The sequence below is a fragment of the Eimeria necatrix genome, genomic scaffold, assembly GCF_000499385.1.
Source record: "Eimeria necatrix Houghton genomic scaffold, Enh_scaff292, whole genome shotgun sequence".
Lineage (NCBI taxonomy): Eukaryota > Apicomplexa > Conoidasida > Eucoccidiorida > Eimeriidae > Eimeria > Eimeria necatrix.
The window spans coordinates 20,797-40,000 of NW_013653468.1; the positions used below are offsets into that span (position 1 = coordinate 20,797).

At 58.6% G+C, this 19,204-nt stretch overlaps 2 protein-coding genes across 2 annotated transcripts in view; one reads left to right on the top strand and one right to left on the bottom strand.

Moving 5' to 3' along the window:
- Positions 1-2,231: 2,231 nt before the first annotated feature.
- On the top strand, positions 2,232-8,621 carry ENH_00039820 (E3 ubiquitin-protein ligase, putative; the record flags this gene model as incomplete). Its single annotated transcript, XM_013580708.1, has 15 exons — positions 2,232-2,679; positions 2,894-3,142; positions 3,269-3,571; positions 3,792-3,911; positions 4,134-4,236; positions 4,455-4,519; positions 4,744-5,921; positions 6,159-6,416; positions 6,612-6,850; positions 7,048-7,194; positions 7,355-7,541; positions 7,714-7,828; positions 7,943-8,018; positions 8,345-8,461; positions 8,576-8,621. 15 exons carry the CDS (start codon positions 2,232-2,234, stop codon positions 8,619-8,621), a joined length of 3,651 nt encoding a protein of 1,216 aa, XP_013436162.1.
- Positions 8,622-9,494: 873 nt separating this feature from the next.
- ENH_00039830 (Chloroquine resistance marker protein, related, related) overlaps positions 9,495-19,204 on the bottom strand; it is a gene marked incomplete at both ends in the record, with an annotated part of 10,914 nt that continues 1,204 nt past the window's right edge. Inside the window, 10 exons of the mRNA XM_013580709.1 lie at positions 9,495-10,260; positions 10,712-11,538; positions 11,668-11,785; positions 12,096-13,057; positions 13,345-13,707; positions 13,863-14,641; positions 14,970-15,075; positions 15,180-15,432; positions 15,659-18,786; positions 19,025-19,204. The exon at positions 19,025-19,204 is cut by the window's right edge and continues 1,204 nt beyond it. Of these exons, the coding sequence (XP_013436163.1) occupies positions 9,495-10,260; positions 10,712-11,538; positions 11,668-11,785; positions 12,096-13,057; positions 13,345-13,707; positions 13,863-14,641; positions 14,970-15,075; positions 15,180-15,432; positions 15,659-18,786; positions 19,025-19,204 (7,482 nt within the window). The remainder of the gene's footprint in view (positions 10,261-10,711; positions 11,539-11,667; positions 11,786-12,095; positions 13,058-13,344; positions 13,708-13,862; positions 14,642-14,969; positions 15,076-15,179; positions 15,433-15,658; positions 18,787-19,024) is intronic.

Sequence of the window (19,204 nt, forward strand, 5' to 3'; positions counted from 1 at the left end):
AGGTGACCCTTTGCAACGTTCGCAAGGTCACAGCCATCTGTTTGGAGGAGCCACTTAAAGACTGCAATGCTGCCACACCAGTCCTAACCCGTGGAGCAACAGTCAAGTACGTAGCATTGGTAAGAAGCCACGCACTTTGAAAGACGGACTCAGCTGCACAACGAACATTGCAGGAATTAGTGACATCGGCTAAGCGGAGCGGTGCTATAGTAAATAATTTTGAGTCAGCAGTAACCGGCAAAAGCCTAACAGCACCACGGTCATGTGCTTGAAAGAATTGCTGAATCAATTCAGAATTCAGGAACCAAAATGAGAGCAGAACGAGAGAAAAGTGTGGGTGAATGTGCAACTGTTCAGTGACTTTCCAGTAGGACGAATGTAGAGAGATAAGGAAATTCCAAGCCTAACGTGAACTCCTGAGACGGTGGTCGCTGCTGAGACGATGATCATGCGGTATGCACTCCCTACACTTTCAATTCACCCGTAAGGCACATCAGATTTTCTATCTGACCACTGATACAACCAACAAAACCGAAACTAGATACGGTAGCGACGAAGTGAATTTGGAGTAGAGAGTCTGGGAAGTAACAGAGAGTTACAGTATGATGCGCATCTGCAGAGGCCAGGAATGCGGCACAGCGCAGCGAACTGCCCTCGTGTGTAATAACTCGTGGGATCAGAAGGTTTCTCTTGGTATATTGTCTGCAAACATCGCCATGAAGGCCGTTCTTGCTCACAGCGCCCCCGGGTGACTACGGGACAATCTGGGGTAAATTATAATAACGCGAGCCCTTCATCGTGACGGCAGCCCACTGGTGCTCGGTCCATCAACTTAATTTGGCCGATGTAGTTGCAATCTCCGGAGTATATGGAGCTGAAGCACCAAAGCCTCATGAGGTCATGACGTTATCGACCCAAAACACATTGTGCCCCTTTACATCGCAACATCTGTAGCGCTGCCGCTACGCCATTAAAGCTTTATTAATAAGAAGACTGACCAGATGTGTTCAAAGCCTAGAGCTAGTAATTTTCTTCATGTCCGCTGCCGTTCTGACTACTCTTGTTGCGCTCCCCATCATCACGGATTCGCAATCCTGACACTGCAGGACAGAAGGCTAGTGACAATCTAAACAGTTACACGCTAAGTGCAATTCTTTGGGTGCCCCTAAGTTTGACATCAAGGATGAAAAATAATTTTCCATGAAAAACAATGCCTAGGCGGAACGCTGCGAGACCCCTCCCCTAGAAGCCACATTGCATCATGTATGCGTGCCTCTACAGCCTACATAGCGAATGGCGCATTGCATCGTGTATCGATTCCTCTACAATTTATATGACGAATCGCCAGCTCCCAGCTGTATGGCAGTGCTCTTCGGCAATTCACACACATAGCACATGTTCCTGCGGAGAAACTGGATATCGCGCGACATTCAGAAGACGCCACAGGTGTAGACCTTCTCTGCCTAAGCTGTAGTAACGTCCAAGACCGCCTCTACTATATACTTCACTTCTCAATAGGTTCCTCCCACCACTCCTGCGACGAAAGAAACCGGTGATGTAGGACAAAGTCTAAGCACACAAGCAACCTATGAGTCATTGGCTGGTGCGGATCCCTTCTAGACAGTTTTTAATATGTTATTAATGAGACTAAAACTCTTTTCTCTCTTCAAAGCCTTGTGAAACTTCACAAAATCCCTAGGCGTTAACATTGCGCCACAGCGATCCGTCGAGTCAATCGCCGCCGCTGCTGCTGGTTGCTGCGCAGCTACCATTGGGGCAGCAACTCCGCTACACTTGCGCGAATTCGTTAAATTTAATGTTATCATCCAGTAGAAGTATCTGTTTATTCCTGTCCTTTTCAGGCTGCTGCTGCACCGGAAGCTGCTGCTGCTGGTTCACGCGGCCTCATCCTCGGCCGCAGTCGTCCAGAAGCGGCGATCCGGTGATTTCTATGCCGCAGCAGCAAGCCCCGCAGCAGCAATAACGCCATTATCTTTTGAGGGTAGCTTCTGCAGCTCTGCTGAGGAAATTTATTTTCATTTTATGGCGCTGTGGGTACGGCAGCCCAAATCCATCCGCCTTTCAAAATTATGTTTGCAGCTGCACCGCTGCTGCAGCTGTACCATTAGAGGTGTTCCCTCCCTCTTTGCATCTGAAGCCACTCCAGCGGACCTGTAGCACAGACACACACACAGAGGAAAGTTAGAGGCTACACCCCCCTCTGAAGCCTCATGGGGTCAGCGGCTTCATCACAGGGCACAGGGGCCAATAACAGCGGCCCGCAGCAGCAGCAGCAACACCCTAAACCACACGGGCAGCGACAGCAACAAGGACGCCAGCAGCTGCAGGGACTGGAGCAGAGGCAGCAGCAAGAGCTGCCTGCGGGCGGCTCCTTCCTGCGGCACCACGAGGCGGCGGCCGAAGAAGTTGACTCACCTGCCGTTTTCGCGAATTCACCTGCATCTACAGCACGAGCCATGGAGCCTTTAGATGAAGAGCGGTCTTCTCCATCAGCAGCAGACACTACAGCAGCGGCTGCTGGCGCTGCTGCAGGCAGCGCAGCTGTAGGCGGCGCTCCCTCAGTGGCTGCACTACTCGCTGAGGGATTCATACAGCCTGGAGAGTCCTTCGAGAGTCTGAAGGACAGTTTCCTGCTCCTAGATTTGGAGGATGACATGGGTGAGATTCACCTTAGGAGGGCCGCTGCAGCGGCATTGCACTCCAGGCTTTCTTCTGCTGCTTTTGCTGCTTCAGCAGCTGTCAATTGGAGCCGGCTGCAGCAGCAGTAGCTGCTAGTGCTGCTGGCGCTGCTGCTGCAGTGCCTGCTGTTGTAGCCACTACCACTAGCTGCTTAAGCTTTCCGTTGCTGCGCGTTTTGGTGGTGTTGTTCCAGCTGCAGCAGCGGCACAGGCAGTGCAGCAAACAGTTGCTGCTGCGGCCGGCAGCAGCAACGGAAGCAGCAGCTGCACACACAACAGCGTCCAGACGGCGAGCACAGAGTCCCGTGGGTTTGCAGAAGCAGCTTGCGCCCGCTTGTGCGCCGCGCGGCAGCAGCAGCAGCAGCTGCAGCAGCTGCTCGACGCTGCGCCGGAGACGCTGCTGCAGTTGCTGCGAACGAAGAAGGACTGGGAGCGGCTGGCAGGTAGCTTTGGTTGCTTCTTGCTGCTGCTTAAGGAGGGAAGGCTTGGCGCGGGCCTTGGCTAGATTGAAGTGCTGCTGCTGGAATTTGCTGCTGCTGCTGCTTCTGTTGGTCTTGGGCTGCCTGCAGGTGTCTTTTTCGACAACTTCTACGGACTTTCAAGAGCCTTTTGGGCCCCTCAGCAGCGCAGCACGGACTCCCAGCTGAGGGCTGCCCTGCCCAACGGCGGCAGCAACAGCAGCAACCGTGGGGCGAGCAGCAGCAGCAGCAACATCCTGAATGGCTGCAACGGCATAAGCAGCAGGAACGACGGCAGCAACAGTGGCTCCGAGGGGGAATCGGCCTCCTTTCCAGTTGACCTCGAGGCAGTGCGGAGATTTTACTCTGGCGTTCTAGCAGCTGCGAGGGCTACAATTGCTTCCGCATCTGACGGTGCTTTTTGCTGTTTTACGCGTGCTGTTTGCTGCTGCTGCTGCTGCTGTTGCTGCTGGCTGTTGTACGTTGCTGCTCTTGGGTGTTCTTGCTTAGAAGCCAGGCGAGCTGGTGCTGAGCCAGCCATGCTGCCTTCGTTTCCGCTGTTTTCTCCGGCATCCTGGCAATCGAGCGCATGCATGCACTGCTGCTGCAGCTGCGGGCGTTGGTGCTGCTGTAGGAAACTGGGACCCAATAGAACTAATGCTAGAAAGGATCAACAGCCTCTGCTGCGTCCTTCTGCGAAGGGCCAGCTCGCTGCGGCATCCTCAGCAACTGGCCTTTATCCCTATCCTCTTAGGTATGCACAGTGCAAGGCTTCTGGGCGGAGTGGCAACTGCAGTTTCTGTTTGTGTTTGTTACGGTGTGCAAGTGTTTGTGCCTCTTGGAGTGCGAGATTGAGATGGGCAGTGGAGGCTCTTTGTTGGTTTTTCTTTTCTGTAGTTGGGGTACCTTGCTGTTGGAATTCCTTCCCTAGTCTCACTTTTGTGGAGGGTGTGTGCATGCCTCTTGGCTGTTGCAGAATGCCCTTTCCTAGAAGAGTCTGTAGACTTCTCGGAACTCGCAAAGCTCTGTGAGGTCGTTGCCTCTCTGCCGCATTCCTCGCGCCGCACAATCGCTCAGTGGTGCGTTGCAGCAAGCGCTGTTGGTGCATTTGCTGCTGCATCTGCTAGTGGCGCTGTCAGATGTAGTGGCTAGCTTCTTTTCCTCTAGTGGTTCTATGCAGCTAGCTAGCTTTCTAGAGAGCTAGCTGGGTGTTCATCCCTGGGTATCTGCTGCTGCCAGTCTCCACGCCTGCCAGAGCTGCCACTGTATTGTTGCTGCTCCAGTGTGTTTTCTTTAGGTATGTCGAGGTCCCGGCATCTCACGTGGAGCAGCACATAACAGTAGTTCAGCAGCTCATCACAGGTGAGGCTGTCTTCACTGTGCGCTTTTTTGTGTGGATGGCCATCAGTGCTTTTGGTCTTCGCACTGCTGCTGCTGCTGCTGGTGCTGCTGTGGAGAGCGTTGCTGAGTGTCTTGGTCGCGCATTTGCTGCCAGCTGTAGTGGCTGTGTAGACCTCTTGCTGCTTGTTTCCTTCGATGGTGATGCTATTGGCGGGGTGCTGCCGCTGCGCCTGTGGCTGTTGCAGTCCGCATGCTTTCTGCTGGGCCTTTGGAGTCGTGGCACTATCTCCAGGCAGCGCAACACCCAGCGGAAACGGCGCTTCGTTCCGCGCTGCAGCTGTTGCACTTGTTGTATGTTGCAAACGTCAACAGGCATTTGCGCCGTCTGCAGCTGAGGCACTGGAAAGAGCAGAACCTGCAGCTGCTGGATAGATCAGCTTTAGTGTTTAACGAGCTACCTGCAGACGCGGCCGCAGCTGCAGCTGCAGGCGGGACAGCGGCAGCCTCGGAAATGCTGGAACAGCAGCAGCTGCTGAAACAGCAGCAGGAGGCAAGGGAGGTCGACTTCACACTGTTCCACAATGATGCCATTAACTCCAACAGCCAACTGCTGCAGCACGAATTTGCGCTTTGGCTGCGCTTACGTCGCGGCATAGCGCCACGGCTGCTGCAGCAAGCGCTGCAGCAGCGGCAGCAAGGGCCTATTACCCAAGGCAGGCGGCGGGGACAGCAGCAGCAGGACCAGAACGCGCCACAGAGAGACGCAGCACCTGCAGCAGAACCTTCAGGGTCCTCTGGGGCTGCTTCAGCAGCTCCCACAGCAGCGGGAGGACCACCAGCTGAAACAAACGCTGGCGCAGCAACGCCACGGAGTTCCAATGCCGCCACAGCTGCAGCAGCAGGAGTGGCTGCAGAGGTGGCGCCAAGAAGTGAGAGAGCCTGGGGATCAGCCGTGCGCTCCATGTCAGTAGATTCCTTGTTTTCCGTAGAAGCTGAGGCAATGGCAGCACTGCGGCCGCCGTCGGATGACGCAGCAGCTGGCGGTCCTGCTGAAGGTCCCGGCGGGGATGCAGTCGTTGTAGATACAGCTGAAGACTCATTTAGTAGTAATTTGTTGCGGACAGTTGCTGCAGCAGCAGCAGCCGAAGGCTTCGCCCCAGTGCCCTCTCCTTTCGCCTTGTCGGAGCATTCGACTGCGGCAGCAGCTCTCGCTGCAGGCGTTGCCTCTCCCGTTGCAGCCTTCTCAAGCCCAGCAGCAGCTGCAGCAGCGTCGGCAGCCAATGCCCCATTCTCGCATTTCTCTATTCCAGAAAGAAGCATGACGAACCAGGCGTTCTCACTGCTCGCGCACCCGTTCGTACTGGACGCCTCAGTTAAGGCAGACATTCTTCGGAGGCAGGCAGCAATAGAGCAGCAGTATCAGGTGGGTGCTGCTGTGTCTTTTTTCTGAGTTTGCCGCTGCTGCTGCAGCCACGGCCTACGCTGTAGCTGAGGGCCTGCCATGGAGGGGCGAGCTGCCGCTGATGCTGAACTAGCTGGCTGCGCTGCTTGCGCCCTGCTCCGACAGAAGTTGTGGGATGCGTCAGCACAGAGAGTGGGAGAGCTTTGTTTGCGGTTGAGGGGCCTTTTGCTGCATGTTTTTGCTGCTGCTGTTGCGTAGGCACGGCAGGCTGAGATGGACGCCGTGTTGGCGCTGTGCACCGGCGGCGCTGGGTACCCACTGCCCTTTTTGTACTTGCGGGTGCGTCGGTCTCACTTGGTGCAAGATACGCTGCAGCAGATTGCATGCAACAGCAGCCGGGACAGCCATATCAACAACACCAACCTCCGTAAGGCTCTGAAGATCAAATTCATCGGGGAAGAAGGCGTAGACCAAGGTGGCGTCACCAAGGAGTTCTTCCAGCTTCTTGTCGATGAGGTGGGCAGCAGCAGCTAAGTGGTTCAAGAGCTTAAAGCACTAAAAACGTACAAATTCGCCTCTTTCTTGCTAGCCATTTCGTGTTCAATTGCCGGCAGCGGTAGAGCTGCAGAAGCAGCAGCAATTGGGACTGATCTTCTTCCTGCAGTGCGGGATTAGGCGCTGCGTAATCTGCTGTTTTGGCTATATGTGCAGCTGTTTAGCCCTGACTACGGCATGTTCTCCCTTGACGAGGAGAGCCAGATGCACTGGTTCTGCCCATACTCGCTGGAGGGGCGATATCGTTTTGAGCTCATAGGGATTCTTTGCGGCCTCGCCATAAACAACGCCGTTCTAATGCCCATGAACTTTCCCCTTGTGCTTTTCAAGAAGCTCTTGGGCTGGCCATCGGCCTCTCTAGAAGACCTCTACGCCCTGCACCCGCAGGTTGCCAGGCAAGCCCGTTAGCACTGACTGCGAGACTGCAGCAATACCCCCCAATTCATACAGGCGCCTCTACTTAGAAATTGTCTTGGCTTTTAAGCGAAAGCGGAAGAGCTACCAGACAAGGAGTCTGGTGGCCGCAGCACGCCGTCTGCGCTGCTCTCGAGTGTCTTCTGTCGCGGGTTGCTGCGGGCTGCGGCGGCTGCAGGAGCCTTGTGTGTGTGCTGCGGGCCTCGCGAGAGGAGCTGGAGTCCATGGGCCTGACTTTCAACGTCGCGTCCGATTTCCTTGGACAAGTTCGGGAGGATGCCTTAGGTTCGCACGATCCCAGCGACAGCGTTACAATAGAAAACCGGTGAGACAGCAGCAACGAGGACAGGCTGTTCACTTCAGTGGCGCTTATGCAACTGACTTCGCCAGCTTACTGGCTTAGGCAACAGCTTAAAAGCGCAGGCATAGCAGCTCACACTGCCAGCGTGGTCTGCAGGTGCTGCGTGGGGTGCATGTGCGAGCAGTGACGAATACGTTCAGCTGTACTTAGAACACGTCCTTGACGTTTCTGTCCGCGAACAGTACAGCGCATTTGAAGATGGCTTCTACCGCTGCGTGGACAAGACCACAATTTCTTTGTTCCGCCCGGAGGAGCTGCAGCTGCTCCTTCTAGGCAAGGAAGAGGAACTGGATGTTTCGTTGCTACAAAAGGTGAAAGACGCACGCAGCTTGTTGTCCATTCACCCGCCGCACTCCGAACGAGTTTGTCGGCACACGGCACAGCCTTTCAGGTTCCGGCAGACAGTTCATTTCGCTCGCTTCCAAAACCAGACGTAGTGAGCCTTAGGGTGTGTCTTGTTACCTGTGGCTGACGAGGGCGCAGGCAGCGACATACCAGGACGGATACACGAAGGACTCGCGGGCGATTTCAATGTTTTGGAACGTCTGCCAGACTTTTACTCAGGAGGAGAAGAAGAAACTTCTTATGTTCATAACAGGTTAGCAGCAGCAGCCTTGGCAGCGTAGTGTTGCGGGAACCGCTGGCAGCTCGCTGCGAAGCTTCACCGCGCCTGGCAACGCTTTAATTGCCTGCTGTCTGCTGCGGCTCTCAGGTTCGGATCGCGTGCCACTGGGGGGTCCGCAGGCGCTGCGCCTCACCATTGGCCGGAGCGGCCCAGACACGGAACGGTAAGTCTGAATGGCCTTTAGATTTTTGGCAGCTCTCCACGATTATTTGAGACCGCCACATTCTTTGCTTGTTTCTGGGGGACCCCCAGGCGCTGCGTTTTGCCAATGCCTGGAGCGGCTTGGACAGACTTTTGGGCAGCTTTCCATTGTTGGGGGCACCTCGTTCTTTGTGAAGTTTTGCTTGCTGAGCTGAAGCCGAAGCAGCAGAAGATGCCGCGGCTTTACCTTGTGGCCCAGCCAACTGTAGCTGGCTTTGAGCGAAGTTGCAAAAAGCGTATTTCATGGTTTCATGCTTGCTTGTTGTGGCTGTTTGCTGCGTGCCGCAGGCTTCCCACTGCTCACACGTGCTTTAATTTTTTGTTGCTGCCCGACTACAGCAGCGAAGAGAAAATGGCTCGGCTGCTTTTGATCGCCATCCAGAACTGCACTGGATTTGGCCTCAGGTGAAGCCGCGGCGGTTTCCTGCCTCCGAGGCACCCAGCGGCCAGCATTCGCAGCTGCATAAGCGGGCCATTAACTGCTGTTCAAGTCCAGGGTGGACAAGCATTGTTTTGAAGGCCGAGGGAGAGCCAGAGTGGCTTGTACGCTTACGGGAGCGTATAAAATGAAAAACATGTGTTGCGTGATTTGCAACTTGATAGTTCCACAAGCAGCGGCAGCTAAGGCGTCTTTCTCCCAGTAGTTGACAGTGACAATGCAGCAGTGGGTGCACCTTGCGACTAGTCATTAAATGCAGCAAGCAGCAGCGTGCCACTTTGCTGCATTCTTAAGTGCTGTGGGGAGCAAGCTGCCAAAGCAATTTATTTCACAGCATGTACCATTTCGATGGCCATTTGATGGCCCTCCTATGGGCCTTGTGCAAAAAGTAAAAAGGCGTTTGAGCTCTATACACGCCAAAGGAGCGTCGCTCGCTTGTTGAGTTGCCTCCGTGGCATGCAGCACAGCGTACGCAACTATTGCTGCTGCAGCCGCTGCAGCGAACGCAACTGCAGCTGCTGCAGCTGCTGCAGCGTACGCAACTGCAGCTGCTGCAGCTGCTGCAGCTGCTGCAACTGTAGATAGAGAGAAAAGCCTACTGGCTGCTGCAATGGTAGGTTCTGCCAACTCCGCCTCTACTTAAAAGACTGACTTCCCGTTTGTTTTTCGTGCTGCTGTTGCTGCTGCTGTTACTGCCTCAAAGAAGTCACATTTATGGAGAGCGGGTCGCAAGCCAGGTTGCTAGCAGAGCCCACCAAGGAGTTGAGCACTCTAGTGCTGCTCCGCAGAACAGCAAATTGCCCGCAAAGGACACCGATCTGCATGCAGCGCGAATGCACTGTAGGAAGGCACATAACAACTTTTAAGAAAAGCCGCCTCACTCCCTTAACTTTGCTGCCTGGGGCTAGCGGCCTTCTCCCCACGCAACAGCGAAGCAGGGAAACAAAAAGCATCTAAGAGAGCTCGCTGACTCGCTAACTGGCTAGCCAGCAGCACACTTCACGCCTCCTGCCCAGGCCGCTTAAGGCGTTTGAGAGGCTCGAGGTCCCAAAGAGAAACACACGTGGCCGCGCCTGATGCAGCAGCAGCAGCAACTGCTGCTGCTGCCGCTGCTTCCCCGGGCCTTGCAACGCGACGCTCCTCCCAGTCTACATAAACCCCGCGCCAGAAACCTTCTGGGCTGGTGTCAATACGACGGATAATGCCGGCAAGCCGCTGCTGCTGCTGCTGCAGGTGCTGCTGCTGCAGGGCGAAATCAAGAACCGCAAGTCCTAGGCCTCTGGGGACAGGGGGGAGGGTCGCAGCAGCAGCAACAGCAGCGGCCTGGCAGCAGCCAAGCTGCATGCGGAAGCGCATGCCAGAACACCACCCCATATCCAGTGCCTGCAGCACTTTGTTGCACTGAAGCAGAAAGCTGCTGCTCCCCTGCAGCACAGGAACACTCAGAATGACCCAGCGCCTGCGCAGCTGAGGGCCAACAGCCCCGGGGGGCAGCGCCTGGCCCCCGCAGCTTCCGTGGCCGTTTACTGCAGCAGCAATTGCGTGCTCGCGGCTGTGGGGGTCCGTCTCTGCTCCCCAGGCTGTCGTGCTGTCTGCTGTTGCGGGTTGCTGCTGCTGCGCATCTGCCGCTGCGGCTCTGCTGCTCCCGGCTGACGGTGCCCTTGCAAGTCTTGATCTGGTGACGCGGCTTTCGCTTGCAGTGGAAGCAGCAGCAGCAAGAGCGTCCAGACCCTCAGCAGCAGCATCCGCTGCAGTTGGGTGCCTCCTGTTGCGCAGCAACAAAGACACAGCGCAGCTCCGCAACTCCATAGTCCACACACCATTAAAAGTTAAAGTCAGAAAACTAGCAAGGGATGCAGCAGCAGCTGTATAGTAGTACTACACTTTGCCCGCTAGGCTGCAGCCATACGGCCGCAGCATCCGCAGCAGCAGCGTGAAGTAGTAAGGAAAGCAAGCAGGAATCGCAGCAGCAGCAAGGGCCACGGCCCAGCTTCGGCAGCAGGAGGCGCCGCTGCGGCGCTGCAGCAGGCCGCGCCCCTCGCTGCTGCTGCAGCAACGAGCAAGGAGGCTCCATCCTGCGCCTCTCAGTACTGCTGTGCAGGGGCAAGAAATGCAGCAAGCTGCATCAGGGCAAGGGCCTAGGTCTCCTCCCGGCATGTAAGCAGCAGCAGCAGCAGCAGCAGCAGCAGGAGACGCAGAAACGAACTAAGGCTCACCGAGTTGCCACTGAGCAGACAACCCTGTAGTGGGGGCACAGAGAAGCGTCAAGCGCAGCAGTTCCGGGCACTTCGCCGCCTTGCTGCACCAGCTGATACTGCTCCTGCAGCAGCTTCTGCAGCTGCAGCTGCTGCTGCAGGTACAACTGAGCTGCTGCTCCGCTTTTTGCTGCCAAAGACAGGGGACTCGCCTGCAGCAAAAAGTCCTGAAAGGCCTTCGAGACCAACCCGTCAGGTGCCTGCAGCTCTACGCAGCTGTTCTTCCAAGAGGCTGGGGTTGAGGCACCAGCGGGCGTGGTTGCTGCTGGAGTTCCTCCTGCTGCAGCTGGTGCTGGTGCAGCTGCTGAAGCTGATGCAGCTGCTGTAGCATCAGGGGACGGGGAGCCGTCAACCTGCATTGCTGTCTGCTCCGCAGCAGCACTTTCCAGTGCCGCTGCTGCAGCAGCAGGCGTGGCAGCGTGCTGCTGCTGTGGCAATGGCTTTGTGAGGCCAAGGACTACAGGGTCCTCTTCAAGAGAGAAAGAAAACAAAGAAGCAACGAGGCCGACCCCGGCTGCATCTGCTGATCCGCTGGGCATCGCATGGATGGCATTGTGCTGCACAACAGGTGTCGTGCCGGCTGTGGCCCCAGAGCCAGCAGCAGCAGCTGCAGCTGCTGCTGCTGCTGTGAGGGGCGGCGGGGCTTCTAGAGGCGGCGGCAGCAAACCCGCAAACCCCGCGAAGAACTCAATCTGATGCACACGGAGCTGCTCCACCCAGCCCAAACAATCGGGAACCTGAAGGCTGCAGCAAGTCCTTCCATAGCTGGACCCTTCCGTTGTTTGCTCCTGCAGCAGACAAAGTAAAACGCACAAACAGCTGCCTCTCCCGCTGCTGGCGTTGTCGCCGCCGCCGCTCCTGCTGCTGCTGCTGCTGCTACTCCTGCTGCTGCTGCTGCAAGTGGGGGACGCACGTACCTGGCGCAAAGAACTAACTACTTCGCAGTGCCCCTTCCTAAAGAAGAAAAGGGAATCCCCCACCCGAGGGATTTGCTGCCGCTGGGCGTCCGATGCCAGCAACTGCTCGAACGCGTCTCTGTACGAAAGCAGCAGCAACAGCAGCAGCAGCAAAAGCGACGGCAAGTACCACGTCATGTATTCTCCCCTTTAGGCACCCACTTGCTGCAGAAGGCCGTTGCCCTCTGGGCAGTACGCACAGCGATTTAAGGAAGCTGCAGCAGCAGCTGCTGCAGCAGCTGCTGCAGCAGCTGCAGCTGCTGCAACGGCGACCACGGACAACTCTGCAGCAGCACGTATTGGCAGCCTCCCAGAGTGCACACAGCGTGTTCATTTGCTGCTAAGCCCGCAGCAGCAGCAGCAGCAAACCAACAACTAAGGAGCCCCACCTGTCTATGGGGGCGTTCAAGTCCGCCAGGCGCTGGCAGTCGAGCCCCGTGGCCTTCCAGACATTGGCGTAGAGGCCCCAGAGATGCGCTAGGTCTAGCCTGCGCCGCACTTCGCGCCATTGCTGTTCTTGGAGGCTGCTGCTGCTGCTGCTGCTGGCCTCTGCTGCTGCTGCCGCTGCTGCCGCCTCCCCAAAGAGCTGGTCGTACGTCCGCTCCAGCAGCTGCAACAGCGCAGATTCGTCCCAGCCAAATCCACAGGACATGCACCGCACGAGAGCAGCAAACCGCGCAGCAGCTGCTGCCTCCTCGGCGTCTTCTGCTGCTCCTGCTGCTCTTCCTGCTGCTGGGACTTGGCCCGCTTCGTCAGCTGCCGCCGCTGCCGCAATGGCAGCTTCTACGCTGGCCTTTGTGAGAGAACAGAGCGACTCCGCAGGAAGGAGTGTCTCTGTGGGCTGCTCTGCACCTTCCCGTGCAGCAGCAGCAGCAGCAGCAGCAGGTTCTGCTCCTGCAGCTGGACCTTCCGAGTCTCCGGGGGCGCTTCGAGACGCTGCAGCGCCATCAAGACTGTCTCGCAATTGCTGCGAAGGCCCTGAGCCTGCGCTGCAGAGGCCCGGCGACTTCGCCGCAGCGCTGCTGCTGCTGCCGCTGCTGCTGCTGCCGCTGCTGCTGCTCGAAGCGTGCAGAGGCTCCTCCAGGTCTTCTTCGAGAAGCCGAGAGTGCTTCCGCACAGGCTCTACTGGGGAACTTGCTGCTCTTGGAGGTTTCGCAGCAGCAGGACGCAAAGCTTCCGGGGGAAGGTCTTGCTGCTGCCCTGGGGTCGGCAGCAGCACAGGCAGCTGCAGCGACAGCCGCTGCAGATCCTCAGACCACTGGTGTCGCCTGTAGGCCCAAGCCTTCGCATGCACAGCACCAGCAGCATCGACGAGAGACTCCACGTATAGCAGCAGCTGCGCCAATACCCCCTGCAATAGCGCAGCAAAGCGAAATGGCAGCAGCAGCAGCACGCGCCGTAATTCCACTGGCCGCCGTGGACAGCAGCAGCAACGGCAGGTTCCCGCCGCTGTGGAAACAGCGCTAGAAGCAGCAGCAGCCCAAGAGCAGCTAATCAGCAATGGCAGCAGCACTACACGCAGTAGCGATGAAGTAAGGGCTATGCCAAGTGTTCTGCAGCAGCAGCGGCAACTGCAGCAGCAGCAGCAACTGCAGCAGCACCACAACCACCGCAGTCGCTGCGGTAGCCGAAGCTTACAACAAACAGCGTCTGTTCCATCCAGTACTGCCGATGCTGCCTCTTCGTTGCTGCTGCTGCAGCTGCTGTTGCTGCTGCTGCTCCGTCTCCTACTGCGTGCTGCTGCTTGTACGAAGAGCCATCAGGGCAGCACGCGGAGCTGCAAGAGGCGGCTCTCGCGAGGACTGTGAGGGCCCCAGCGAGGGCCATGCACGGGGAGAGCTGCTGCTGCTGCTGCTGCTGCCAAAGGATTGGGTAGCAGCGCGGCAGCAGCGACAGGTTGAGTGCATGCAGCTGCTTGCAGGCCAGCCAAACTGCAGCAGCAAGAGGCGAGGGCGGGACCACTGTGGTAGCTCGATGAGGCTGCAGCTGCTCCGCGTCCATCTGTAGCAAGTCGCAGCAGCGGCAGCAGCAACACAAGGGATGTGTGCAGCAGCAAACAGCTCTGGATCTGCTGCTGCACCTGCTGAGGCGGCGCGTCAAGCTGCACTCTTTGCAGCTAAAGCAGCAGCAACAATGAAAGCAGCAAAAAGCTTCACCTCCTCTATGGCCCGGCCCAGCGATTGCCGCAAACTGCGCTCTCTCTTAAGAGCTGGCGAGAGGGCAGCCCGCAGCTGCCGCAGCGCATCTACGGTTGGTGGCACGAAGAAGCACGTGCTTTGCTGCTGCTGCTGCTGCTGCAGCATCTGCAGGAAGGCAGCCAAAGACTCCACCTTTATGGGCCGCCGCCTTATTGGCCATTCTGAGAGGCTGCCCGCGCTGAGAAGAGCTGCAGCATCCGCAGACGAGGGGAAAACTTTCAGCAAGCTCTGCCTGTTGCTGCTGCTGCTGCTCTTGCTGGCGCTGCTGCTGCAGCTGCTGTCGCCATTGTGGCCCATGCTGCTGCTTCCGTCGCTCGCGCTGCTGCTGCTGTCTTCGCCCACGCAGCTTGGCCCCTGCTGCTGCTCCTGGCTAAGCTGAGTGTCTGCCAGCTCGGCCTCCGACGCATGGCCGGAGCTGCTGCGGCTGTTGGCTGGGCCGGCAGCAGCAGCTACTGCGGCGGCGGCGGCTGCTGCTGCTGCTGCTGCTGCCTTCTGCATTAGCAGCAGCAGCGGGGACGGTTCGCAGTGAGCCTCCACATAGACCCGAGATATGCTGCCGCTCGCAGACACACAGGCAAAGTACCTGTTAAGAAATCTGTCTTCACCCAAAGCCTCAGAACGCACCACGAAGCAACTCTGCAGCTTTTCTGCTTCTGCATTCGAGACCCTCCCCATGGGCTTCCGCCGCTGCGCCCGCAGGCCCCCGCCTCCAGCGCCCGCAGCTGCTGCTGCTTCCTCTGTAGCGCAGCAAACGCACATCTCGAGGGGCGCTTCCGCAACAGCAGCAGCAGCAGCAGCAGCAGCAACGGCCACAGAGCCGCTGAACACCTCTATCCTGCAGCCTAGGGGCCGCAACAGCAGCAGCAACTCAAGAAGTAGCAGCAGCTCAAGAAGCAGTAGCAGCTCAGGGTACTGGATCCATGTGTTCCCCAAGGGGCCCCCTGGGGCCCTTCTGATGGGCGGGAGGCCCCAAAAATGAGCGCAGCAGCAGACAGCAGCGCTGCATTAGCAACAAGGGAAAACCTAATGTAGGGTTTAGGGTTTAGGGTTTGTGAACAAGCGCACCGCCCTCCTCTTTCGCCGCAGCAGCAGAAGCAGCAGAATCCTTTGCTGCTGCATTTACAGCACCTGCGCCTTCGGCGTCTTCAGCTGGGTGGCCCTCGTCGGCCTCCTGCAGCACATGCGCAGCCACAGAAGCAGCAGCACCTCATGCTGCTGCAGCAGTTGTTTTCCCAGACACTTCTGAGCAGCAACAAGGGACCCCTCTTCGCTTACCTTCTCTGTCTTGGCTTCGGAAGCAGCAGCAGCGCTTGCGGCCCCCGCAGCAGCAGCAGCAGCAAGGTTCTCCTCCTCTGTGGGGCCCGCAGCAGCCACCTTCAGCCGCAGCAGATTCAGGCGAGCCCTGGCCAGCCCCTCCAGCTTCGTGTCTAAGAAAAACTTCCCTTGCCAGCCGTCAGACACGAGCCGCTGCAGCTGCTGCAGCAGGAAGCAGCGCATGTCGCGGGGCAACAGCCAGAAGCTGCTGCACCTGCAGCAACAAACACACCCAATCCGCAAAAGGCCTGCAAATCCAGCAGCAGCAGCAGCAGCAGCAGCGGCGGAGGAAGGAGCAATGGCGGCGACTGGCGCAGGCCCAAATCTACGTGCTGCAGCAGCAGCTGCAGCACTGCGACTAAAGACCACAGCAGCAGCAAGGCCGCTGCAGCTGCAGGAACAGCCGCCGCAGCAGCAGCAGCAGCAGCATATGTGCTTACCGCAGCGCATGGAGTGCCAGCAGCAAACGGTCCACAGAAGTCCCTTCGACGCCACACAGCTCAGATCGGCTCACGTCCAGCGCCCATTCAACTGCAGGAAGTCCCCCAGCAGCAGCAGCAGCAGCTTCTGCTGCTGCTGCTCTCTCTTCGTCCTCTTCACGATCTCCTTCAGTGCTGCTTGCTTCAGACGCGTCGTCCTCGGCCGCAGCCTCGTGTTGGCTGCTGCTGTTGTTGCTGCTGCTGCTGCACTCTGCAAGCGCTCTGTCTCCCGCTGCTGCTGCTGCCTCCACCTCTTCCGACTTTGTTGCTGCTCCTGCTGCCAAGGGCTCCTCGAGCAGCAGATTGGGAGCCTCTGAGCAGCTGGCCTCTGCCGCGTCACCACTACCAGCCTGAAGCTCTTTGTGCGCTGCTGCTGCAGCTGCTGCATCCGCAGGGGTTTCTGCAGCGCAACTTTGAGGGCCGACAGCTGTGTCTTGGGCTGGCGCAGCTGCTCCTGCTGCAGCAGGACACTCTGCTGCAGCAGGGCCCTCTGCTCCAGCAGGCCCCTCTTCTGCAGCAGGCCACTCTGCTGCAGCAGGCCACTCTGCTGCAGCAGGCCCCTCTGCTGCAGCAGGACCCTCTGATGCAGCAGGACCCTCTGCTGCAGCAGGACCCTCTGCTGCAGCAGGCCCCTCTGCTGCAGCAGACCCCTCTTCTGCAGCAGGGCCCTCTGCTGCAGCAGGGCCCTCTGCTGCACCAGGGCCCTCTGCTGTAGCAGACCCCTCTGCTGCAGCAGACCCCTCTGCTGTAGCAGAACCTTCTGCTGCAGCAGACCCCTCTGCTGCAGCGGACCCCTCTGCTGTAGCAGACCCATCTGCTGTAGCAGACCCTTCTGCTGCAGCAGACCCCTCTGCTGCAGCAGGTCCCTCTGCTGCAGCAGAACCCTCTGCTGCAGCAGGCCCCTCTGCTGCAGCAGACCTTTCTACTACAGCAGACCTTTCTACTACAGCAGGCCTCTCTCCTGCAGCAGGCCCCTCTCCTGCAGCAGGCCCCTCTTCCAAAATAGGCCCCTCTGCTGCAGCAGCAGCTCCAGCCCCTCCGGCTGCTGCAAAGACATCGTCAGCAGCAGGCAAAGCTGTTGCTGTGCTGCCTCTGCCCACCACCCCGTCGATTTCCATTGTGCTGGGGTCTTCTGCTGCTGCTGCTGTGGCTGCAGTGGCAGCTCCGCGCTGCCGCTGGTGTTCCTGCTGCTCCTCCTGCTGCTCCTCCTGCTGCTCCTCCTGCTGCTGTTCATGCTGCTGTTCTGACTGGAACTCGCGCGGCTGCTTTTGCTGCTGCTTTTGCTGCTGCTGCTCCTGATGCTCTTCAAGCTGCCCTTCCTGCCGCTGTTCTTGTCTCTGCTGCTGCTGCTCACGCTGGCTCCCGTTCTCACGCTGCTCAGGCTTCTGCCGTACGGGTTCTTCTTTCTGCTGCTGCTGCTGCTGCTGCTGCTGCTCAGCCTCTCCCGGGGACTGCGACAGCCCAAGTGAGTCCTGCGAAGGCTGCGGCACCTCCTCAGCACTTTGCAGCCCCTCCAAATCTGCTGCTGCAGCAGCTGCTGCTGCTGCTGCTGCCGCTTCACCACTCTCGGCGGGCGCCGGCTCCTGGGACGGCGCAATGTAGGTCCGCCTTGGAGTGTACAGACACTCGAACAGAAGCCTCTTCAGCAGCAGCGGAGCTGTCAGTGCATCCAGCAGCCTGAGATCTAGGGGGAGGCCATCGAGGGCACTGAGGGCTCTTCCGGGGAGAAGCAGCAGCTGCTCATTCTGCTGCTGCTGCTGCTGCTGCTGCAGCTGCAGCTGCAGCGAGTCCCCAGCTACCAACCGACGCATCTGCTGCAGCTCCTGCGGACGCCCACCCCCAGTGCAGGCAAAAAAGGCAGCAGCCGCCGCTGCGCATGAGGCAGGATCAGCCGCCGAGCTGCTGAAGCTGCGGCCTAGCACACTCCCGCTGCTGCTGCTGCTGCTGCTGCTGCTGCTGTCTTTTCCCGAGCCGAAGGTGTGGGCGTCGTGCCGCGCCCGGCGCCGCTTTCTGGAGTGCACATGCTGCTGCTGCTTGTAAACCCCAGAGTCTATTCCCAGCCAGAGAGCAGCAGAAGCCTGTGTCTCATCAGGCGCAAGAGCTTCTGCTGCAATGCTGCCAGCAGCAGCTACTCGCGGCATCGCGTCCGACAGCTGCAGCACCGCCAGCTGCAGCAGCCGCAGCAGCAGCGCGTCCCCGAGGAAGAAGGGCAGCTGCTCCCCACAGGCTTCCGACACATTCACGTCCAGCGCTGCTGCTGCTGCGTCTGCTGCAGATGCTTCCGCTTCTGCTGCTGCTGCTGCTGCTGCTTTGGCCGCAGCTGTCTCGCTCCTTTCGCGATCTTCTTCGTCCTCAGATTCTGACGCATCAGCAAGTGGCTCCTTGCTGCCAGCAGCAGAGTCCACTGCAGCATCTCCTGCTGCCTCTGCACTCGTTGCTGCTGTTCTGCCTGCTGCCGCTGCTGCTGCTTTTGTTGTTGCTGCTTTTGGGTCGTCACTCGAGCGAGTTCCGCACCCGCTGCCGCTGGCTTCTCCTTCACGCCCATCACCTGCTGCAGCGCCTGCTGCTGCTGCTGTTGCTGCTGCTGCATCTGCCCTTGCTGCTCCGTCAGCTGATCCTCTTGTCGCCGGCATTTCAGCAGCAAGGAGAGCAGCCCCAGGGCTGTCTGAAGCGCTGTTCTCCAGCCCATTAGCTGCTGCAGCTGTTGCCGCAGAGGCGTCGCCTGAGCTCCTTTGCTGCTGCTTCTGCTGCTGTTCCTGCTGCTGCTGACGCTGCCACAGCTGCAGCAGACAATCAGCCTCCGGCAGTCGGTGCACCGAAGCCACTAAATCAAGCGAGGGCGGAGTATCCTCCTTGCGGCCTTCTGCCCTGTCGTTTGCTGCAGCAGCAGCGCCGGGTGCAGCAGCAACAGCAGCAGCAAGAACGAAGGGCTGCACCCGAGGCCCCAGCACTGCCACCTCCAGAGTGTCAATCGAAGGCGGCAGCAACTGAAGATACTCAGAGAAGACGCGGAAGAAGTCCTGCAGCTCCAAAAGCTCCGGGTGTCTGTACAGCTGCAGCAGCGAAAGCGGCAAAGGCCTTCGCTGGCACTGCAGCGGAACAGCAGCAGACACAACAGAGGCAGCAGGTTATGCAAGAGCAGCAGATCCGGCGCAGGAAGCTCAAAGCCAGCAGCAGCAGCAGATCCGGCGCAGGGAACCCAAAGGGGGCAGCAGCAGCAGTAGAGGCAGCAGCAGCTACAGAAGCAGCAGCAATAGAAGCAGCAACAGCAGCAGCAGCGCAGCAGCAGACAGCAGCTCAACGGCTGTCGGTGTGTCTTGCGCATACCAATGCTTCCTCGAAGGGGTCAATCAGCAGCTCATCTTTGGGTTCCACGCCAGCTGTCTCGAGTTCGTCCACAGGTTGCTGCGGCGGCTGCTGCGGCTGCTGCTGCAGCTGCTGCTGCACCTGTTGCTGCAGTTGCTGCTGCAGCTGCTGCTGCAGCTGGGCCGCCGCTTTGCGCATGTT